The sequence below is a fragment of the Corvus brachyrhynchos genome, unplaced genomic scaffold (assembly GCF_000691975.1).
Source record: "Corvus brachyrhynchos isolate BGI_N302 unplaced genomic scaffold, ASM69197v1 scaffold255, whole genome shotgun sequence".
Lineage (NCBI taxonomy): Eukaryota > Metazoa > Chordata > Aves > Passeriformes > Corvidae > Corvus > Corvus brachyrhynchos.
This window is the reverse complement of record NW_008238358.1, coordinates 2,751,805-2,774,093: the sequence shown is the minus strand read 5'-3', so window position 1 is coordinate 2,774,093 and position 22,289 is coordinate 2,751,805. Positions and strand designations below refer to the sequence as shown.

Genomic DNA, 22,289 nt, shown 5'->3' with positions numbered 1-22,289 from the left:
GTGTGCTGAATTTTTAATTTTTCACAATTAGTTAGCTCCCCAGGAAAGTGGTCAGAGCACCAAGCCTGTCTGAGTTCCAGAAGCATTTGGACAATGCTCTCACGTATGGGCTGTGACTCTTGGGGATTCCCTGTGCAGGGCCAGGAGCTGGACTCCGTGATCCTGATGGGTCCCTTCCAACTCAGCTTTCTCTGTGATTTGTGTAACTGAGATACAGTTGGCCATAAGAACTCCTGAGATACGTAAAAGCTTCTTTTAAAATGGCATGCTTTGACTTCTTGTTTTCATTCAAAATTCTGTTTTAGAAACCTCAAACTTATAGAGACAGAAAGAGGGTGGTGTTGAATACAGTGACATAAATGTACTCTGTAACATATTGATAGCCAAGGCATGGACACCTGCAACTCATGGTGTCTCTACTCTCATCAAACCTTACTAACTATGATAAGTAAAGGCTGTGTAATGAAATTAGTGCAAAAATTAGTGTGCTGTATCATAGGAGAAACTGCACAGACATCAGTTCTGGATCTTCTAAAACATTCTGCCCTCTGTATGTACTGCTGTAAAAAATTGTCTGAACATACACCCACAGGTTTTACTGTGAGAGACAGTCTGGAAAGCCTCTTCACTGTTACTCTGGATGCACAGAATGTGTTTGGAAAATGGAAAATCATAGCCTGATTGAATTGTATGTTAGGAGTAAGAGCTATTAGAGACTTCCTGATCCTTAGTTACTAGGTGATGGGTTTCTTTCTTTGGAAATACTGTTACTCACTATAGGAAGCATAAGACACTGAAGTGCCTTTTTTTTAATTTGGCTTTTACAGTTTATTTTTGCAAGATTTTGCTCCCAAGAAAATTGTTCGGCTGACTTGAGAGTTTCTGGAAAAGTTGTTTTTCCAAAGTAAGTATAACGTAGGTTTCATTTTTTTGGACAAGATCCAGTAAGATTTTATCTTAATTATTCCTTACTCTTTTGTAAATAAATAACAATAATTTGCAAAAGTAGACTACGGACTCCCTAAGAAAATACAAGAAGAAAAGTTGTGCTTAATTGAAGACTATCTTTAAATCAGAAATCTTCCAGGAAATGTAACAGAAATATATATAATTGAAGAACTGTTATGGCATAATTAGAAGATTTTACAGCTCATAAAATACATCTTCACAAAAACATAAATTTGTGCTCTACACTTCATGTATAACTGGGCTAAGATAACGCTGCATAGTGCATACTCAGTATGCAGACATTGTAACTATTGGCAAATTGACAAGTTATTGGTTATTTCTGCTGCTCTTTCTGGAGATACTGTACAAAGTCTCAATCAACAGTATAAAACTGAAGATGTCATATTCTTAAGCAGAAGAGCCATTTAACTGTTTCAAGTTGTATTTTATCATCACAACTTTTTCTTTATTTCAAAGTAAAAAATACAGGTAGTTGGTGTGCAAAAAGAGGAATTGTACCTGTTTTAAATCCCAGACACTTAGATATTTTACATGTGACCTGGATTTCTTGTCATTCATCACTTTTAAAGTTGCTTCTACTTAAATCAAAATACTAGGTTGAACAACCTAAAATGGCATCAAAAGACGCTGACAGTCACATAATGCAGACTAATCACACCTGTATAATCCTTAGCAAAAACTTTGTCATCTTCATAGATTTCAGAGTAAGATGAGTATTTTTCTCCCTACTTTAACACCTAGCCTGTTGCACGAGTCTTAAGCCCTTTCATTTTCTTAGGCTGGATGGTTATTTTATTTAAACACTCATAAACTTTTCAGAAAGAATGATTGTGCAGAATTTTCGTTTGTGACATTAGCAATGCAGTTTTTTAAGTACTTTGAAGCTCTAAGAAAGGAAAACAGATTACAATATACCTGCTTGACATTAGGCACCAGTAGCAGATTTGCAGTGTGAATAAATAGTCTAAATATCTTGATAAAGTGTTAAGTATCACCTTTAATTACCTTGTGCCCCTGGAATCTCAATTAAAAACTAGTTAGCTGTGAAGCGATAATTTATTTTGTCTAGACAGAATGCATTCATTATCCTTGAAGAGCAAAGCAAACACCTTTGGTTTTAAAAGAATGAAATCAAATAGGGATGGCAATGCAATGCTTTATTTACTGAGTAACAAGTCTTCATGCATACACTATCGTGTTTTGTTTAAATTGCGTCGATTTTGGCCTGCTCTGTAAATTTCTAGTCTGCATCATGCATTTTTTAATGAAGAATGAAATATGATTACCAGGGAAAAGCTTTAGTTCAAGCTTTGTTGTAGTCCCAGATGTGCACCTGGTACTTTTGTGTACTTGTGTGTTAAGCTGGGAGGTATCTTTGTGACAGCATATTGTTAATGAGCTTGGCTTTAATGCATGTAAGAGGAGTGACTGGTGGGTATATAAGTAGTAAAACAACGTTCAAATTTAACCTAAAGTTGACAAGCTACCGAAATGTTAACATTGTGTTTTTCTTTAATTTGCTTTTGTCTTGGAACCTATCTGCTTAGGCAGTGCTTTTGCCTTCTGTTGCTTTTATAAGTGCCAGCTTCTTTCCCAAAGGTGTTCAGTGACTAATGCTTTGGTTTCGAGCCAGAATATCTGATAAATGTCTATTTCTAGGCACCCTTTCTACAAGTCTTAATTAAACTTTAATGTCAAGCTGAAGTTTACTTTTAGCCCCTGATAGGGTGTCTGTACTTGTAACATGATTATAGAACATTACATAGATCATAAAATAGGCATGTTTACTATGCCCCTTTTCATATTAGCTCAATCCCAGATCTGGAGTGCAAAGAGTGAATGTTGAAATAATGTGTGAAAATACTGTAGCAGTGGTACATTGCTATTCTGGCCTGTAAAGGAAAGGACTGATCTCGTAAAGGCCAAAAGCCCAACTGACTGATGACAATTTTCTTGCCCTCTCATTAAGCAGGTCAAGCTTTTAGAGGTGCAGTGCTGCAGTTGACCATCATATAACTAGTATTGTACCTTAGTTACAGAATTGAGTAAAACCTTCCCCTTACATCTCCAGCTGGGCTTTGTCAGAACCAACTGAAATTACCTAAAAGAGCAGTGGGGGAAAAGCTTTGCATACAGGCTATGTCTAGAATTACTTTCCATTTATATTATGGTAATTATTTTTATAGGCCTCATGATAAGAAAACATACCTTGGTGTTGGAAGTGTGAAGACTTTATTGTTGAACATTTCTCTGCTTAATGTTGGAGATGATGCGTATGAAACTGTCCTTCACATTCAGATCCCTAAAGGTCTTTATTACATTCGAGTTTTAGAATTGGTAAGGAAAAAAATCTCTCAAACAGTAATCCTTTGATATTTTTCTTTTTCAGCCAGGCATTTTTCAAATTATGTTTATGAATTGTTGAGTTTCTTCAGCTACTGAACCTACATCCCTTCATCAAAAGCTGCCAAAACACCAGTTTTTAAGTTCTTAGACTTCTAGCTACCTAAATCAAGTGCAATTTAATCAATACAGGTGACTTCCATAATTTCAGTAACAACTAAAATAATTTTAAAAAATGTTTTAAAATTATTTCAGGGTGTTACGGCTGGTTTTTGGCTGATGATCATGTTTTCAGTGATCACAAAGATCTCATGGAATCTGCTTTTTCCCAAATACACAGGCTTATAAAAAGTCATAAACCTAATTGGGCTCTATTTCTGCCTTTTAAAAATAACTGTTTGCCTTGTAAAACAATCCCCCAGGTCCACCTTTGTGAGGTTGGCTTTTCATGTGGGTGGGTTGAGATCTGCTGCATGTGCCTTAGGTTCGGTAAAAGCAAGAAGCAGATGAAGTAACTGATACAATAATCAATATAATCTGTTATGTTAAAGTGGTGATGGGTGTCCTGGATATTGGCATCAGTGAAATAACACCTGGTTCAGGAGAATACAAAGCACCCAATTTTAGTGTGTACATGTAAATTGAAATGTCCGGAAAAAAACCCTTTTTTCTTTTAATCATTAGTAATTTGTCCTTTATTTTAGGAAGAAAAACAGATACATTGTGCAGTATTAGATAAAGAAATTAATGCAGTGACACTTGAATGCAGTGTTGGCTATTTATATGTAGATCACGACTCAAAGGTAAGCTATAAATGAAGTTCCTAGATTTAAAAAAACCCTGAATACGTTATGAGGATTTTCATGGGGGAAAAACCCCTTTTTTTCTGAATCTCTTCGTCATTCCAAACTAACATCTTTTACCATGTTGGTATCTGTATCTCTCCTGTTCCTTTTAAAATGAGTTGCTTAAACACTCCCTGCAATAATTCCTTAAGGGACAACAATGTTTGCAAGATGCATCGACTGATTGTGCTTGGCTTCTAGACAAGTGAGCTGACTAATGCTATGGACATATGTGTTAGGTCAATAGAAAGGGAGTAGAAGACACAAAAAGCAAGTATTTTCTTAGTTCTGAATTTTTTAGGGCAGGAAATTCTAAATGAGTTTAATAAGATACTTGAACTGAAACTGTGTCAAGGTGCACTATCATTTAATATAAGGAAAATTTTATTTGTTCTACAGCTGGATTATAGTTTCCTCTTGGATGCAAGCTCGTTAACCAGAGCAGAGGAGGACCTCAACATCATCATTAATGCTACCTGGTAAAGTCTAATAAAAATTGAATGAATGAGAAATACTACTAGCTTTGGAAAACAAATAAAGGAACACTGGAAAGGCTTAGCAAAGCATGATTGCAAGAAAGTACATTGGTTGCAAATCTGTAGAGACAGAGAAATTACCAAGAAAAATAGGTGATAGATATTTAAATAATGAGCAGGTTTCTGCCTGTAAAAAATGTGGGGGGCTTTAGTGCCTGACATGTAGTTACCAATTAAATATTTTTATTTTAATAAGCTGAAAGGTCTGTTTAGCATTTGTTTACAGAAAGAGTGCATAGCATATGATGATACCTTCAATACAGATTTTTCTCACTTTGCATTTTTGTAGTAAAAATGAAGATGGGAACATGTTGCTGGATAACATGCTGACTTTACCTATACCTCTAAAATATGAGATTGAGTTAAATACTCATGGGTAAGTCACCTGTTGGTATACCTGCACGTCCATACAACTGTTGTCTTGTTACTATTCTAAATTCACAAAGTTTTTAAGCAGAAGTGTGACATAGCTGACAAAATCCTGGGACTGCTCAGCTCAGCTATCCTGCACTGTGACCCAGACACTTGTAAGAGTTTGTTTCCCCTATTGTAAGATGAGACCATTGGTATCTATGGTGCTTCAGATTTGTTCCTTAACAGACTAATGTTTTTTAAAAAGTGGAATATTTTTTATAGAAAGATGTATTTAATAAGAGCATAGCAGATCCTCAGATTCCTTGCTTAACATGAACCATACTCTGGTTTTCTTGTGGGACATTCATGGAGCGTAGTTTTGGGTGAGGATTATGACTTTTTGTGATTCATCTGCCTTTTTGAGAGGAAAGAATAAAAATGTGGAGGGTTTCTATTCCAAAGGCAGATGATGTCTACCCTGTGTTCCTAGATTTACTTAAAAGCAAACTTGGGTATTTTCTTACAACTAATCTTACTGGAGGCAGCATGGAGCAGAAAGTTATGCTAATGATATATAGCAATTCTGTTTATTAACAATTTCTAAATTGCTGTAGGTTTGTGTCACCAACCTCATTTCTTTATGGAGCAGAAGGGAAAGATTCACCAGTTACATGTATGAAGGAAAATATCAACTTCACTTTCCATGTAAGAGTTTTCCTTTGTAAACCCCGTCATCCTTGTTTTGAGGGTTAATGTTTAGTGTATCTAATGACAGTCTAGACAGTCAGTAAGGAAACTTTTAAGAGTACAAGGGCACCATGAGTTACTTTTGTGCATTAGTGATGGGAAGTTGCTGTTAATCCCTCTTAGAACACATTTTTTGGCCTGGAAAATCTTCCACTGAATCATCAGAGAAAAAATTCTTAACACAAGCAGGATTGAAAGTGGTAGAGCAGTCCTGACTTGCCCCTTTTTCCTTTCAGAAACAATTTGAAAGGAATTATGGTAAGAAAAATGAATTAGGAGCTTCTTCTAAGAGTATCTATAGCATCAAATTTGTCTCCAGTGGATTAAAAGCAGGAGTTTGGACATAGATCTCTCCTAGTTCCTTTTGCATACTCCCTGGCAGGCAGTCTGTATGACCTCAGGTACTCATCACAGATTAGCACTTCTTACTCATCAGCTTTGGAGGAGTGAAGGGTGTGCAGTAAGCCCACAGAATGAATGAGCAAAATGTTAACACTCCTAGCACAATCCACTTTCATGACAGCATAACAGACCAGCTGCTACCCCATTCTGTGAAGTTTTATGTATTTATAGATGTATATTTTTGTTTGTTGAATAGGTACTGTTGAAGCTTTAACTGTGTAACTCTACCTCTTCCCCACAAGGTTATCAGTGCAGGACCAAGCATGTCTCCAAACACCAGCTTAGAGATAATGATACCGAATGCTTTTCCACCCAGGGACTCCAAATTATTCAACCCACTGGATATCAAGGTAAGCAAAGGTTACTTAATGTATTACTAGCTGTATAACTCTGTGAAAAAGAGAAGCAGAACAAAGTCAGCTAGGTACTTAGTCTGTGTTTGATTTGCTAGCCATGGTGAAGCAGAGTGAACAAGGATAGGATCATCTTCAGCCCCAAGTGTTTCAGAATTCTGGAAATAAAATTTACATTTTTTTTAACCTTTCAGAAATCTTTATTCTGATTTTAATCTGATACTTAAATTCTAATAATGACGTTATATTTATTTCCAGACAACAGCTGGACACTGCTCCTATAATAAATATCCCAGAAACTGTAACACATCAGAAAATAATGAAAACATATTAAAGGATGTCATCACTTTCTTTTCAAAGCCTACTAAGAGGCACATGGTAAGGTCTGTCTTTTGGCATCAGTGGGAAATGAGTGTATGAATGAGCCTTGTACAAGAGTGTATCTTATATAATAAGGTCACCAGAGCCATCTTCCAAGGATGTGTGGTGAGACCTGTGATAAGTTCAGGGTAGTCATAACTGACTTCAGTGAATGGGGTGAGAACTGAGCTGAGAAAGTTGATTAATGACACATTGCTGAAGTCAGGGTGGATGGCAGGCGCCTACAAAGAGCTGCCAAAGGGGTATGGAACTGAGTGAGTGGGCAAACAGAATGGCAGAGGAAATTCAGTAACAAATAGAAAATGATGCATCAGGGAAAAACAGGCTTTATTTTAATTACATGAAGTATGCAGATCAAATATTGATTGTCTTTTCCACATCAAAACAGTGCTATCAAATATAACTAACAGGAGCTAGGTAAAAAAACCCCAAAAGAGTACTTGTGGTGGAAGTTCTTCCTGACAGGTGTTATGAATGTTAGAAATAACTGAATTCCAAGGAAGACTATACAAGTTAATGGCACTGGAAGTCAATAAGAATTACAAAATATATGGACACCATTTTTGGCTGGGAAGCTATTAAAAATATTTGGGAGGCTGGGAGAGTACCATACATGCCTGGCCTGCTCCAGCTCATCCCTCTGTTCCTGCTCACAGACCTTGCTGGAGATCAGACCCTTGACTACAAAGTCCAAACCAGAACTGCTGTTTTAGCATTGCATTGCTGAGGGTTTGTCCTCATAGAGATCTGTTTCCTGCACCTTGTCTTTGATAAAGTACAATGTTGTTTAATCTGTCATCTTTAAAAAAAAAGCAAGAACAAAAACTAAAACCAAAAAACGAACAAAAAAACCCCAAACCCAAGAAAAAAACCAAAACCACCCATTTTTTAAATATGTTAATTGGGGACTTTTAAGTAAGTGCATTACAGGGAATATCAGACAATGATTGAGATACACCTTGCACTAGAATATCCAATCAGTACATCAGCATGGTAGCCTTGGATAAAGAATAATGATAAAGATTTAATAAACATAATCATGTACAGCCTTGTGGTTTTGTCTTCTCCAAAGCTCTGTGAAGTGTGCTAGTTGTCAGTGTACAAATGTAAGGATCAACCAATTACACTGTTTGTACTGGATAGCATAGAGTCATTTATCATTATTGATAAAAGCTAATTTGAAATAAATGTGTAAAAATAAACCTTAAACATATAAACAAATTATGACGCTTGTTCTTTTCCAGTCTTAAAATAATCGAATTATTGAGAAAAATGATTTGTTTTGTATAACAACTAGGCTGGTCTCTTGTTACTGTGCCTTTAACACCACGGGAATGACAGGGATGGATGACAACCTCGAGTTATACCCTGAGTTTTCAATAATAAACATTAATCTTTTTGTTTTGGTCAGTTCCTGATTGTCTTTATAATCTTAGCACTAAAGTTGATTAAGTTTTAGTCTTTCCCTCCCTTGTACAGTACTGCATGAAGAACGACAGCCTGTGCTTACAAATACACTGCAAGCTGGGAAACATGGAAAGTGGAAAAGAAGCGACTGTTCAGTTGCATCTGGAGGCTACTCCTTTACTTTTAGAAATGGTAACACATGAATTTTTCGTACTTGAGGGGAATATTTCAAGGCATATTTGCAGTATTCCCTGCATATAAATTCTAGGTGTTAGTATTTGTTTTCTAACAGTGAAACATGATTCAAACATGATTAAATCTAAATCTTTTAGGTTTTAACCTATTTTATGTTGCCAATGCTAAGGCTTAAGGTGATGTATGAAAAACAAAAATATGTATTTTAGTTTGTCACATTATGGTGTGCATTGCTTTCCCTATTCTGGCTGGGTTATATAGGATGGGGATTTAATTTCAACTCATAATTGTATTTTTCTAAGAAAAGCAGTGTGGATGTGGACTTAAGTAAAATCCAACCTGGCTTCATTCCAGCTTCTGGAACTAATTTGTTTTGTGCTCAGAAAAAGGCACCATTGTGTGTTTGTGTGAAATTGTGGTTATGGCAGCAGTTGTGTTACCATTTTTGCTGGGCAGGAATCAATGTGTTTAAATTATTTTTTAAAAGATAGCATTTTTTTTTTTTTTAAATCAGGATGATGCATCAGTATTGAAGTTTGAAGTGAGAGCAAGAGCCTGGCCAGAAAAAAATGCAAAAGTTATTGAACTACATAAGGACAAGCAAGCTGCATATGTAAGAATTCTCTTACGAATTTGTGATAAACATGTTGAAGTAGAAAAACCAACAGCGATTAAAATTGTAGAATCCTATACATACCTATACACAGGCAATGACTAGAGTGTTAATTACATGAAAATTTAATTAATTTTCATAGGTTTTTTACTATCTTTTACGGGAAAAAAGCCCAACAGTTAACACTAAGCTTATTTTCTGTTTTTCAGGTCTATCTGGAAGGAGTGCACCACCAAAAGCCAAAATACCATGTTACTTTGCTAATTATTACCCTAGGCTTGATAGTTGGTGTTACCTTGTTTTTGGTTCTTTCATTTATATTATGGAAGGTAGGTTTTCAGTATTTCTTAGTTGCTCTCAAGTCAGGAATTCACACTATTGAAGGATTTTTGGATCTGGGTTAAAGCAGGTTAAATAATAAATAACGTTTAATTATGATCTGTCTTTTCTAAAGAAAGAAATTCCTCTTGTAACTTGGGGTTTTTAAAAAGTATTTCTCTGGGTTTTTTTCATTTCATCTTCTGCATATTCTACATTTTCTATTACTCAATATCACAGTCCCTTTACAATGTTTTATGTGGCATCTCATGTTTGCAAATGATTTATGTAATTTAATGATATCAAATGGATCATTTTTGTGGGATGGTGCTCCACATTTAATGTCACTTGACACATGATGACTGGTAGTTTAAAACATGGTTTCATACCAGTATAAAATGTTTAAGATTTCAAACTGCAACATAAATACTAAAAAAATTCTGTGCATAAGTAAAAGAGAAAACTAATAAGAATGCAGCTCCTCTGACAAGCGATTAAGAGATTGTTAACTTCTTTACCTACATGGAGACTTTCTCTATCCATCATTTTTACATGGACATGTAGAAATGAAATAAATTGAACAGGAAAGTTTTATTACCATTTCACATTTTCAAAAGTACTGAATTCTGTGGACTGTTAAAGTTCACAAGCCTAAGTCTTTACTCCATGCAGGAGAGCATTAGCCTCCCAAAAAGTAACAGAAGAAAAAGCAAACCTGCTTTTTTGATGGATGAGTAACACTTGATTACTTGGTATGACAAAGCACTGATAAATACCATACTTCATAAATGCCACATATATGCATTTTTGTTTTAATTATTCTTTTATATGGTTTTGATTTGATAACAAAGATTTGCTGACAACAGATTATGACAAATTATGTATTTCAGATTGGCTTTTTCAAAAGGAAATACAAACCAGTCCCTCAAGACACGAACAGAAGAGACAGCTGGAGTTTTAAAAGTGGGAACAAAAATGACTAAGAAGCCAAATAAATGTTTGATTTTAAAATGAAGAAATTAAAATTCAGGTTAATTCACAGGAGAAACAATCTAGGCCTTGAGCTCACTTGCTCTTACAAAACATGCTTTATTTCCTTGAACTGTGTGGAGGATACACCTTACAGTACTGTTGTTCTAATATCAAAATAGTAAACCAGTCTGTTCTGAGGTCTCACAGTAATATTTGAAATGCCATATATATAGATCTGGTTTCAAACAGACAGAAGAACACTAAAGATAAAGAGAAGAATTACTTACCAGAAAGAAAGTAAAAATTTTTGGCCAATCCTGGAAAGTATGATCTCAAGCACATTAGCATGAGTTATTCTATTAATTTTAAAGTTTCAATAATATTTTGAGCAGGCGTTCAAGAAGAAATCCTCTCTCATCTTGCTTTGGCATTTTACCAAGGGTAGATTAGCTTAAACCAGCAGGACTGTAAGCAGAATGCACAGACATAGAAAATGGTTCTCAGAAGCTCTGGGCTTCTGCAGGTCACCGTGTAAGCTTTGGCTTCACAGGCACAGCCACATCACTGAAGACTCAGACACCCAGGCACAACAGAACCAGGAAAGCCAAAGGTGGATTCAGAGCAGGGAATTGTGTGGGGTAGCCTGGAGATGCAGCTGTAGAAAGATTAACATATTGGAGATCATAATCTGTAGCCATCTTTAACATGGTACTTGGAAGCATGACAGAATTACTTGTTCCATCCTTTCCTCAGATAGTGCTGCCATAAGGCTTGGGACTTCTCCAGTGAATTATTTCTATGTGGGTTTTTTTTAAAGCAAGTATTTATTTTTATTTATTTGAAGATTTTTCTATAGTACTTATAATAGTATTTAGTGCTGGCATTCTTCCAGAACCTGAAAAAAGAGACAGGCTTCAGCTGACAAAACAGAGACACATACCCAAAAGACTCCAACTGCAATGGGCCAAATTTTGCCTTTAGCTGTGCCACCCTTTCCCTGAAAGTACTTAATAAGGAAGTCACTTGGAGAGCCAGCTTGGGTTCCTGGGAAGGTGTCAGATAAATACCATCCAAACAGGCACCCTCAGCAGCCACTCGGTGGAAAGGCAAATGACTGAACAGAAACATGGATCAAACCACTGCTCTGCTACTCCAGGAAGCTTCTTCAGCTAGCTAAGTTTGCACTGCCACCTAGCTTTGGTGAAACAGCACAAGCCAGGGAAAAAAACCTTCCTTTGCTCCCCAGAAGAGCTGGAGAATGTACACCTTCTTCAAGAACTGAATCTCTTGCAGCAGAAGGACAGAGTATGGCCCTGAGGCCAGGCCTTGGACGTCTTTCTGAACTGCACAGAGAAAGGAATGTCATCTGTACAAATGCTTTGAAGCTGCACCACCCTCTGGGAATTAGCCTGAAACTCAAACCCACGAGAGTGCCTTCAGCAAGCGCTTCTGCTAAGAGAGTGCTTGGTGCCATAAAAGCCATGTTGCCCACAGATTCCAAAGGTATTTGGGACCATTTTGTAACTTCCTTTCACTTCATTTGATGCCAAAGATGTGGATCACTCCAAAGTATGTTTCCCTCTAATAGCTACAGTGCAAGGACAAATGAATGTGCATATATTTTTTTTAAAAGTCAAAATAAAGTATGTCAAGAATGAAATACTTTCTTGCAAGTCTATGAAACTGTACCAAAAAATGCTTACCTTCCACATGGCTTTAGTGAATTTTTGCACTTTAACCAAAAAACCTTTGAACAGAAATTAGTTTGACATTACAGCATACTGTGAAAAATATACCTCAAATACTGGAAGAAGCATTCACGTTCTTTTGAGTACAAGCAATGCAAGGAAGTGAAACCAAAGCATTTTATTTATCTTTGAAATAGTTTACATAAGTCAGTACATGTGATCATGATGCCTTGGAAATTGTACACTTTCTATTCAGATCTGATTGTTAACATGTAAATGTTGGCTACCTGTTCTTAGGATATGAAGCAAAATTATGAAGCTTTTATAAACCAGGTCGACAAAAAATGAATGTACAATGTCCTGATGGTGGCAAGATTATAAAGCATTATTCGATTACATTTTATTAAAAACTCAAACAAGTTAACATGAATGCTGTTTGTTCTCCAAGTTCAATTATTTTGTTAAATTTCATTTAATAAATAACATTTAAATCTACTAAATGGTGCTGGAATGCCTTTTTAGACAGCTTTAAGAAGCTTAGTTTGAATTGCCTTAGCATGTTAAAAATATTTGATGGGATAGAGTATGAATTTTAACTGGAGACTGGTCCCTGTGACTTTGACAACAGGTAACAGTTTGGGTCTAGGAGCCAAATATTCATCTGCAGTACTTAAGGTGCAGTACTTTGTCCTGTGTATTTATCACAGATGAGAATTTTTCACAAAAAGTATTTAAAATCACAGTAGCTATAGATCTCTTGTAAAGGTTTAAGCCCTTGACTTAGCACCATCATACAAGGACTGGATTTCACATTACCCTTGACTGCTTCCTGAAGAAAGCACCTGAAACAACTCATTCTTGCCCTGAAAAAATTCAGCTTTCACACCATTATTTGTGCTCTGCCTTCTGAACGATTCCTAGATCAGTGACCAGGAGAACATTCATTATCCATGGTCCTGCAGACTGAAAAACACACTCTGCTACTTTTCAACTCAAAGGAAGCCAGTTCCCAGAAAAATATAGTCTTAATTTGCTGTCCTCTGAAATTATTGTATTCAATATTAAGTAAGTTACCAAAAAAAACAAACACGCAAAAATTGTGTTTATACCCTATAGGGAAATTATAAAAACTTAAGTCAACTCCGAATTATTTATCATAACTTTAGTCTCAGCAACAACAAAAACTATGCTGAATAACATTTCAGTTCTAAGATAGAGAAAATATTAATTTTATACAAAGAGCAGTTTTTAAAATACATTTTAACAAAGGAAAGCTGTATAAGACATCAGCATATTCTCTTAGATTATTTGACTAGAAACATTTTGAGAGCACAAGTATTAAGGCAATATTAAAAATTGTAACTAGAAGTACTTGATTAAAAAAATAAATGCAAAATAAATTAATTTTTATTTTGCCACCACTCTTCAACTAGAGCTGGTGAGTAGAGGTATGGTTCTTCCCTGTTCTGAACTGAGTTACCTGACAACGTGGATAGCAGCAGCAGACTTAGAAGTATCTCATTCTAAAAAAATCTAGACTATAATGAAAACCAAACTTTTTTCTATTCTGATGGACACTTCTCTAATCCCAAATTTGTAAGAGACCAATATAATCAATTTTGTTAAAGCCTAACAGCTCCTATACAGTTAAATACTGTAATATCATTTAATAAGAATAAAAATATATCATTTAATAAGAATTTAAACCCAGAACTTGAACAAACATCCCAATCAAGCTTCTGCTACAACTGACATCAGTAAAAGTCCAGCACATTGGAAGGCTGTGCATAGAGGTGAGAATAAGATTCTTTATTACAGAATTTCCAGTGTGTCCCTTCTATATGCAGTTGCACGTTGCTTGGGAACTCTCCAGGTCATCAGTGTTCACTCCATAGAGATCAATAAGTTGAGGATGCACCCTGTGAAGCAAGGAAGTCAAACTTTATCAATCAAACTTCATCAACTTTTGCAATGGGTGTGCTGCTCTTTGAGGTTGGGGAGGAGAACAAATATGTATGAGCTTTTATATGGAAATAAATCAGAGTGAATTACATTTTGGCAATTCCTATAGGATCATCTTTAGAAGAATATATTATATATCCTACAACATGATCTACCTTTTATTTCACATATCAGACTTACTCTGAGCTGTGTGCCTTCAGCTAACCCTGTGTGCATTGCAGAAAAATGAGCCACTGCCCCCTTAATTCCACAGGTAATCCTCCCATTTCCTATGTATTTGTAGTCTCGTTCTTAGATGCTGGAGACTACAGAGACTATTCTCAAGCAGCATTAAGTTTTCCTCAGTTGAAGAACTACATGTTTTTCTTAACCTTACACATGCTGCTTTTCCAAGTAGCAATCCCTGTCCCAAAAGGAGCTCCTTATGGAGACACATTATATACATCTGTTCTCCTCCAAGAATTGAAAGGGTAAAGTAACAGGAAAGAAGAAAGAAGAAGCAGTAAAGTAACAAGAAAGAAAACTGGAGTGGAAGCTGATGGAGGACCAGGATGGAAAGGCCATGTGAGTTATAACAAACCTTTCCAAAGCTGAGCACAAGGCAACCAGGCAGAGGCCCAAACAATGGCAGAAGGGCCAGACCCTGCAGTGCACAGCAGCTCTATTGTAGGAGCATTAAGAACACCTAACTTTGGTGCCATCTGTGCTCTACAGAGATGTAACACATCTAAGATTGCAGCACTACTCTGTTATGGGTATATGGTCCTTAAATGGGATATTTGACCTTACCGAATGTGAACTTCTGATGCTTCTTTCATTAAGTCTCCATCTATATTCCAAGGGTAATTTCCTTCTGCAGAGGCAGCATTCAGACGCGTATTTTCCTTGGCATCAGGTCCACTTTTAAGCCTTGGTTGTACTTTTACTTCTTGAACTGTGTAGGTCTCAACAAAGGGAAAATTGAACTAAACCAAACACAGATAAACATTAAATGAAGATGAAAGATATAGGTGGCAGCTTAGAACAAAACGGGTTACTTGAAATTTAAAAACTGGCTTTTTTTTTTTTTTGTTCTAAGTGGGAACATTTAACTCAAGCTTTGACCACATGAGCCATTATATATTCCAGCTAGCATTTACAGACTAACGTGGTGTTTTTTCCTAAATAGTGCCTCAGAAAAAAAACGGTAGTGTTCCATTTTTATTCCCATATTGGACTCGATCAATCTGCAGGTAAGGGGGTATATTTTGCACATATCAAATATGTGAAAGTCCAAGCAGATTTTTTCCTGTGCTCTGTTCATCGTTACCAGTAATCTTGTCCAAAACCAGGCTACTTAGAATTCTAGTAAATGGTTGTCTTAAGCTTAAAGGACAGCCCACATCTCCTTGTCTGATTTGTAACTACAAAGGCAGACAGAAAAGCAAGGCCTTCTTCCAAAAGCATAACTGGAAAGTTTAAACTATTTCCTCAATTCAGCCATTAGTGCTGTCACCTGGAATTGTCACCCATCTCTCCCCCAAACTCCCTGACTGGAGATGAATTCAAACCCAAACCTTCCTGATAAAATGATTTCACACAATCCCAGAACATTTGAATGAGTACCAGTGTCCTTGGGCCATGCAGTGGGTCTTTAGACAGCAATAAGGTCTGTGTTTGAATGCTTCATTTTTCTCTTCCAAGACAGAATAATGACTACAATTTAGAAAAGCAGTTCTGCAAACATTCATAACTAGATGGAATGCATCCCTGCTAAAAATCAATGCTCACAACCTACTGCCACCAGCACAGCATGCTGTGACCTGCTGAAATTAGCAACTTTACCAATTTCTGACAAAGTTACATGATGCTGCCCCAGTTGCGCATTCTTGATCTCTGTACTACACAAAATTCAGCCAGCATGCGTTTCCTTATTGTGGTGAAAGGGCTTTACACCCATAAAACTATGGTACAACACAAACACAATTTAAACCACAACAGATGGACTGAAATAGGCTAATCTGTATTAGTCTAGTGATTTAAAAAAAGAAAAAAAAATCAGATAAAAAGGGGCTAATGTATTCTGACAGGAAGCTAAGTCTCCTTATGAGGATGCTAACATTAACTCTTGCAGCTTGTCTACTTTCACGATTAACTGTTCTTTTTATAATCACCAGAAAGAAATTAACGGTACCTGATTTTCTACACTGGTGTATCTTTTCAGATGCTTTATAAACTCTGTTCGAGAAGTATTTTGTACAACAATAAGAGCCATGCTCCCATTATTCAACCTGAAAAGCAAACCAAAGAGATAATTCATTAATTTGGAAGTATAACAGGCTCTTCAATAGCCTAGATTAGAAAGAAAAACTTTTAAAAGCCTACAAGAGTAAATTAATAGAATAGTCTCAATGGTATTTCAAATCCTTTTGCTGACCCCCACTCCATGGATCAATATAAATTATCCAATGAAGTAATTTAGCATTGATATATTTATAACATACACTGTAATAATAAACTGTAGTCCTTTATCAATATCCATCATTTCTTGAACACAATACATATAATCCAAGAAAACTTTGCTTTTCTACTTAACAGATGGCTTTTAAACATCAGGGATCACAAATTTCTATTTTTACTCTTCTCTGCAGCAAAGTATAACAACTACCAGAAGTGCTGTGAGGCAGAGCTGTACCCAGAAGATATTGCCATGGTGCATGGAAGCCCCCCCAGCACAGACCCAGTGCAGATGGGTTGCCCACCCCCTCCACCAACACCCACGCTGCCCTAACAAAGGGTGCCATCTTCAACTGTGCCACTGCTCAGGCTCTCTTAGCAGTTCTTCGTACAGTTCTATTTATACATTTCACAGAACAAAATGAAAGTTAAGGACTAAGAATTTTGTGTGAGATAAAACAGTCGTGTACTGGAGATTAAACAAGAAGAGCCCCCACAGTGCAGATGCTCAGTGGTTCTCAGTATCTGGTCACCATGGGTATTTTAGCATCTTTGAGAATTGGGGTCAGACAGTGAGCCAGCGTCAATTCCCACATTCCTTAATGGAAAGTACCTGGACACAGAAGCTAACAACTGGAACATCCATGCAACCATGCCTAAGTCCCATTTGAGTTATAGAGACAAATCAGTGTTCAACAAGAGTATCTGGTGAACATGGCAATCCCTGCTGAGACTGCCTTCTGGAGAGAGATGGTCTATTTCCTGTCTCCTGCACATATATGCATACATATATTTATTTACTTATTCAGCATATATGTTTGGAAAACATCTCAAGAGTGTTTAAAAAAATTACCTCCAGCCTACCAGCACTGGTAGTAATAGTTCAGATAGCTACTGAGCAGCTGCATCAGGAATGTTCTCAGACTATGATAACAGCACTGTCTGGGAGGATAATTGTTACATAAACATTGAGCAAGTCACCTGGCACAGCAGTACTTTGCTGATTCAGAAAAGAGTGATGGTGACATTTAAAAAGTTGCCTCCTTATCTTATTTGTTTCAATGAAAGGGCACAGCAGACTATTAGGCATTCAGCACTAGGGCCTTTCATCTTCAGGAATGACAAAGAATTCTCATTAATTCTCAAGGAAGCCCCATCTGCAGTGAAGCACAACACCTATGCTGTGAAAAACACATCCCACAGGGCTCCCATAGTACAGACAGTTAAATGTATCTGGACATGTTTCTGCAAATTTAGACCAGTGTAACTTGTGTTGCAGGCAGCAGCCAAAGCTTGCATCCTACTTCAAATGTCTTCATATGGCAGAAACCTCTTGGGGAAACAAGAGAGAGAAGAAACCTAGATGAGTTCCTTCCATAGTGGGTCTCGAATCTCTAACAATCAGTGCAACATTTTTGTTTCCCATATTGAAAAGACTTACAGTCAATTCACTATGACAAAGGAAGCTCCTGTTTGAGGAGTCTACCCTTCGTACACTACTAGCTGACCACACTTTGAGATTATCTTTTAAAAGAGATGAAAGAACAAAGGGTGTTCTTATATTAAAAAAAATAGGGAGATCCACTGAGCAGCTACACCGGGAGAGAAACGGCTCATTCACACCTGCGATAGTTGCATGGAGTTGTCACAAAATTCCCTGTCACTGAGAAATGGGGCAGAACAGATGGAAAGAAAAAGCAAAGCTAAAATTCTCATCAGAATTTTCCAACTGACTGGAATATAAAAACACTAAATGCAGAACAAAGTTCCTAAGACAGGACAGCATCAGAGCACTATCTTGAGGAGTATGAGATTAGCGGGACCCTGGTAGCAAAGAAAACTTCTCATTAAGAGTTTAATCATAAATAATTTGGTTCTACATTGTATCCACGAAGTCAAATTCTACAAGAGAAGCCAGTAATTTTGAAGAAAAATACCTCATCAAATTCTTCTCTAATTTTACCTAGTGACAATCTAATGAAACAAAAGAGACTCATTCCATAAACTTCCCTGAGTGTTGGGGGTTTTTGGTGCGCATTCATGCACACACACAAGTCTCTGCATTCTTCTTTGAGGGAGCATTTTGTATTTTGCATACAACTACAAAGTTTGTACTTGCTATTCTGCTTAATTGCCAACTGGATACAACAAGTACATATATTTATCACCTAAGACCTCTTGTGGTCACCACAAAGAAGGCTCTCAACAAGGAGCTAAAGGCAAAATGAGTCAATGTCAACAACCACATTACATAGTCCTTTTTTTCCCCAAACCGTGCATGTAGAAGCTGCATTTCTGAAGTTCAGAGGAAAACAAAAGAAAAAAACAACAATTAAAAAAGATAAGTGTGACTTTTAGTCCTTAATAACATGAGAAAGACTTGTATTTTATTTTTGCTGGCTGTAGAGCAGAAGACAAGGGCCACTTTTATATTTGAAAAAATAAAATAAAGTCCAAGGGTGAAGTTTCCCCATAAAGCCAAATCCTATGACAGATGACTGCTCGATGACTACTACTTAAGTCAGACTTGCCAACTAATTTAATCACAGCAATTATCCACTCATAATTCTAGTTAGACTGCTTGACCTTATTTGCCTGATCCAAAAACTGATTACAATTCCTGGGATTATCGAGTCTGCTGCAGTCTCTGCTCCCTCCCCCAGCCCAGAGGGACTAGACTACCTAAACATAGGCTCATATTCTCAGAAAAGCCAAGGTCTTAAGGTAAGATGTCAGAATTTATAGACATGACTAATTCTCTAAACCCATACTGACCTCGTATTAGGTGCCAAGCCTCTTGGTGCCATTGAACACAGACAAGGGATTGCCATAATGCTCACATTCAGGAAGTGACCCTGAATTTTCTGCCATTGATCCTTGCTACCTAAATATAACAGAGTAATTTTATATTACTCCAGTTAACTGGCCATGGTTCACTTTTAAAAAATCCTAAAAGCAGAAACTCACCTTTTTTCATTTTCTCTTTCTTCTTTCTAAAATGGTGGAAACATGTAGGTAAAAAAATTAAAGTCATTTGTTGCACATTTAAGCAACACATAATTTAGGAAAAAAGCAAGATATTAGTGGACCTGAACAAATCAATAATACTGAGTGGAAGACTACCTGGTAACAAAATCCTCTACAACAGTCCACAGGAAACACTTTACAATGTGTACAAGTTTGCAGTTGTCAAAATAAATATTTTAAAATTATATCACCTGTTGATTAAATTTGAACAAAGTAAAGAATCTTATTTTATTTTATTTTTCAAATTTTATTCTTCAAAGACACTTTTTTGTAGCTTTGGAATTGCTTGACTCAGTTTTACTTACCTGTCCTTCTCCTGACAGTCTTCCTGCGGAATTTGTAGAGGTAGAAATGATAATTCACATTCCTCTGGCCTAGAAAAGTATTGATATTTACTATGATGTAAACCAATATTCTGACTGCTAGACAGACTTTTATCGAAGTTAAGATGTTTCTAGGGAGATTCTGAATGTACAGAATTTCTCTCGTCTTTAACTTGTAAGAGGGATCCACATCACATCTGAGTTAACTGTCTGTAATTAAGATAAGCTACTGCTATCTCTTTATCACATTAATTATTGCACTTTCCTTAAGAAAATGAGAAATACTAGAAAAACATAGCATCTCTTGGCATACTTGAGATCTGCCAGTGTTTTGATAAAAGCAAAGTCCTTCCTCTGACTGGAGGGCATCCAGCGGTGCTTCTCAGCCAAAGCCAAAGTCCTCGCCCCAAACCCAAACATGGCCGAGAACCCAAAGCGCAACAGCTTGCTTGGAGTGCTGAAAGTACACACATCTACTGCTTGAATGTGTCCTACAATTTCATAGAGAGGACAGAAAATAAAAAGGACATCTCTATTTCAAATGACATACAACATAGCATTTCTTTTTCATCTACTTTAGCTGGGGGAAAAAACCCTCCAGACTCTTCTCTCTCTAGGAAATCAAGTTTTACTAACTGAAACCAGAATCAATCTGGATAAAATTAAGACTCTATGAAAGTAGTCATTTCAGGTACTTGAAAACGTTAAAGTTATGGTAAAACATTCAGCTACTCCATAAGGCTGCAAGGGGTCTGACTCTTTATGCACATTTTCAACAACTAGTATCAAAGAAAATGTAATATCACTAATATTTGCATAAATCTCTGCAACCATTTCACCAAATATATGTAATGACTGAACATTGTACTGGAGGACTTATGGGAACTCTTAAATATAGGTTTTAAATATATTCATGTTTACAGTTATAAAATACAAACATATAATTCTTTTCAATATAGGATATACATTATTTCTGTTATAAACCCTGGGCATTTTCCATTAGATTCAGTGCTTCTGATTTTTTAAAGAGAGACAGGTTTGGATTTTGCCTGTAAAGGGTTTTGTATTACTACTTGAGAAACAGAGCAAAGGCTCTTCCACTGCAGACTGCAAGACCAAGAAAAGAGATACTCAAGATGGACCTTCCCCATTTCTCTCTTTTTTTTTTTAATTTAAAAAAAGTCCTAAAGAAAGACTGCTTTGAGAGTAATATTAACATTGCCTAAGTATTTGCTATTTCCTAAGAAACAAATATAAGTTTTTCACTAGCAACCTAGTTCTCCTTTCTAGCACAATTACATTTTCACATTCAAAACCCATTTATTGTGCAGACCCAGTGGCAAGAGATACATTTTTTTCTAAGAATAAAGCTTTCTTCTAGAAACTGCTAGTATTTAAAAGAAATAAAACCAGGATAGAATCATTTGGGTTTAAAAGCCTTACAGTATAGTTTACACTGACAGAGCATAGTGCTATGCCTTTACTGAGCAACTGGTTATGACAAACTTCTAAATGCTGCTTTATTATTTGAAATCTGGTAATGAATGTAAAAATATTTACCCATTACAATGTGCAATGTTGCAGTCACTGCATGTTTAATACCATAGAGTGTGTGGGCCAAAATATTTGTAGTACCTGTAAAAGTGAACACAACCTGCTGTAAAAACATGAGAAATGCAGAATAACAACACAAATATATACAGTATTTTTAATTACTGCATTTTCAAAAAAATAAAGCTTCCCTAAATCGTCTTGTTAGCAGCAGAAATGCTGAATAGTGTTAAATTACAACCTTTGAAACTTCCAGAGGTCTATAAAATCTTCTCTGCAAATTCATTTATAAGAGTCATAAAAAACAAAAGTGGCGGGAAAAACAAACTTTTCCAAAATTTGCCTTTTTGGGTTTTTTTAAACCATCTCCTTAACAATCACCTCTTATATACCTAAGTGCTGTACTAAGGAACTAGAAGATTATCTAATAAGTTGTATTAAGGGAATATTTTTAAGGTGGTAAAATAATACCCATGACAGTGTAAAACTGTACATTTTCCAAGCCAAATGGTACTAGATCTAGTCAAAGACAGCTGCTGTGCTTCTTGCAGGCTGCTTTGTAGATTCTAAGAAGCAATAGTGAATAAAATTAATTACTGCACATCAGCTGCACAAATAAGAAATCAATGACTGAAAGACAGAGAAGGCAGGATGTGACATCTGACAGAGGTGACTTGCATTCAGTGCATCCAAACTCATCCATAGCACTTGTATTGTCACTGCCTGGACACTGGGAGAGGAGAGGAGAGGAGAGAGGAGAGAGGAGAGGGGACAGAGGACAGAGGACAGAGGAGAGAAGAGAGAGGACAGAGGAGAGAGGAAAGAGGAGAGAGGAGAGAGGAAGGAGAGAGGAGAGAGGGGAGGGGA

General features: G+C 36.5%; 2 protein-coding genes across 3 annotated transcripts in view; one reads left to right on the top strand and one right to left on the bottom strand.

The window, feature by feature from the left end:
• The window catches only part of ITGA4 (integrin subunit alpha 4), a 38,965-nt gene extending 26,347 nt beyond the window's left edge, over window positions 1–12,618 (top strand). The window contains exons 16-27 of the mRNA XM_008634837.2: window positions 828–904; window positions 3,156–3,306; window positions 4,017–4,115; window positions 4,557–4,636; window positions 4,983–5,069; window positions 5,662–5,752; window positions 6,439–6,546; window positions 6,808–6,927; window positions 8,410–8,529; window positions 9,047–9,145; window positions 9,355–9,474; window positions 10,354–12,618. Of these exons, the coding sequence (XP_008633059.1) occupies window positions 828–904; window positions 3,156–3,306; window positions 4,017–4,115; window positions 4,557–4,636; window positions 4,983–5,069; window positions 5,662–5,752; window positions 6,439–6,546; window positions 6,808–6,927; window positions 8,410–8,529; window positions 9,047–9,145; window positions 9,355–9,474; window positions 10,354–10,446 (1,245 nt within the window). The 3' untranslated portion in view covers window positions 10,447–12,618. The remainder of the gene's footprint in view (window positions 1–827; window positions 905–3,155; window positions 3,307–4,016; window positions 4,116–4,556; window positions 4,637–4,982; window positions 5,070–5,661; window positions 5,753–6,438; window positions 6,547–6,807; window positions 6,928–8,409; window positions 8,530–9,046; window positions 9,146–9,354; window positions 9,475–10,353) is intronic.
• Window positions 12,287–22,289, bottom strand: part of CERKL (ceramide kinase like) — a 37,929-nt gene continuing 27,926 nt past the window's right edge. For both annotated transcript variants that reach the window (XM_017735746.1, XM_017735747.1), the window contains exons 6-13: window positions 21,432–21,506; window positions 20,185–20,362; window positions 19,854–19,922; window positions 19,489–19,514; window positions 19,297–19,405; window positions 16,259–16,355; window positions 14,875–15,050; window positions 12,287–14,042 (exon numbers count right to left, since the gene is read on the bottom strand). In XM_017735746.1, the coding sequence (XP_017591235.1) occupies window positions 13,961–14,042; window positions 14,875–15,050; window positions 16,259–16,355; window positions 19,297–19,405; window positions 19,489–19,514; window positions 19,854–19,922; window positions 20,185–20,362; window positions 21,432–21,506 (812 nt within the window). In that variant the 3' untranslated portion in view covers window positions 12,287–13,960. The remainder of the gene's footprint in view (window positions 14,043–14,874; window positions 15,051–16,258; window positions 16,356–19,296; window positions 19,406–19,488; window positions 19,515–19,853; window positions 19,923–20,184; window positions 20,363–21,431; window positions 21,507–22,289) is intronic.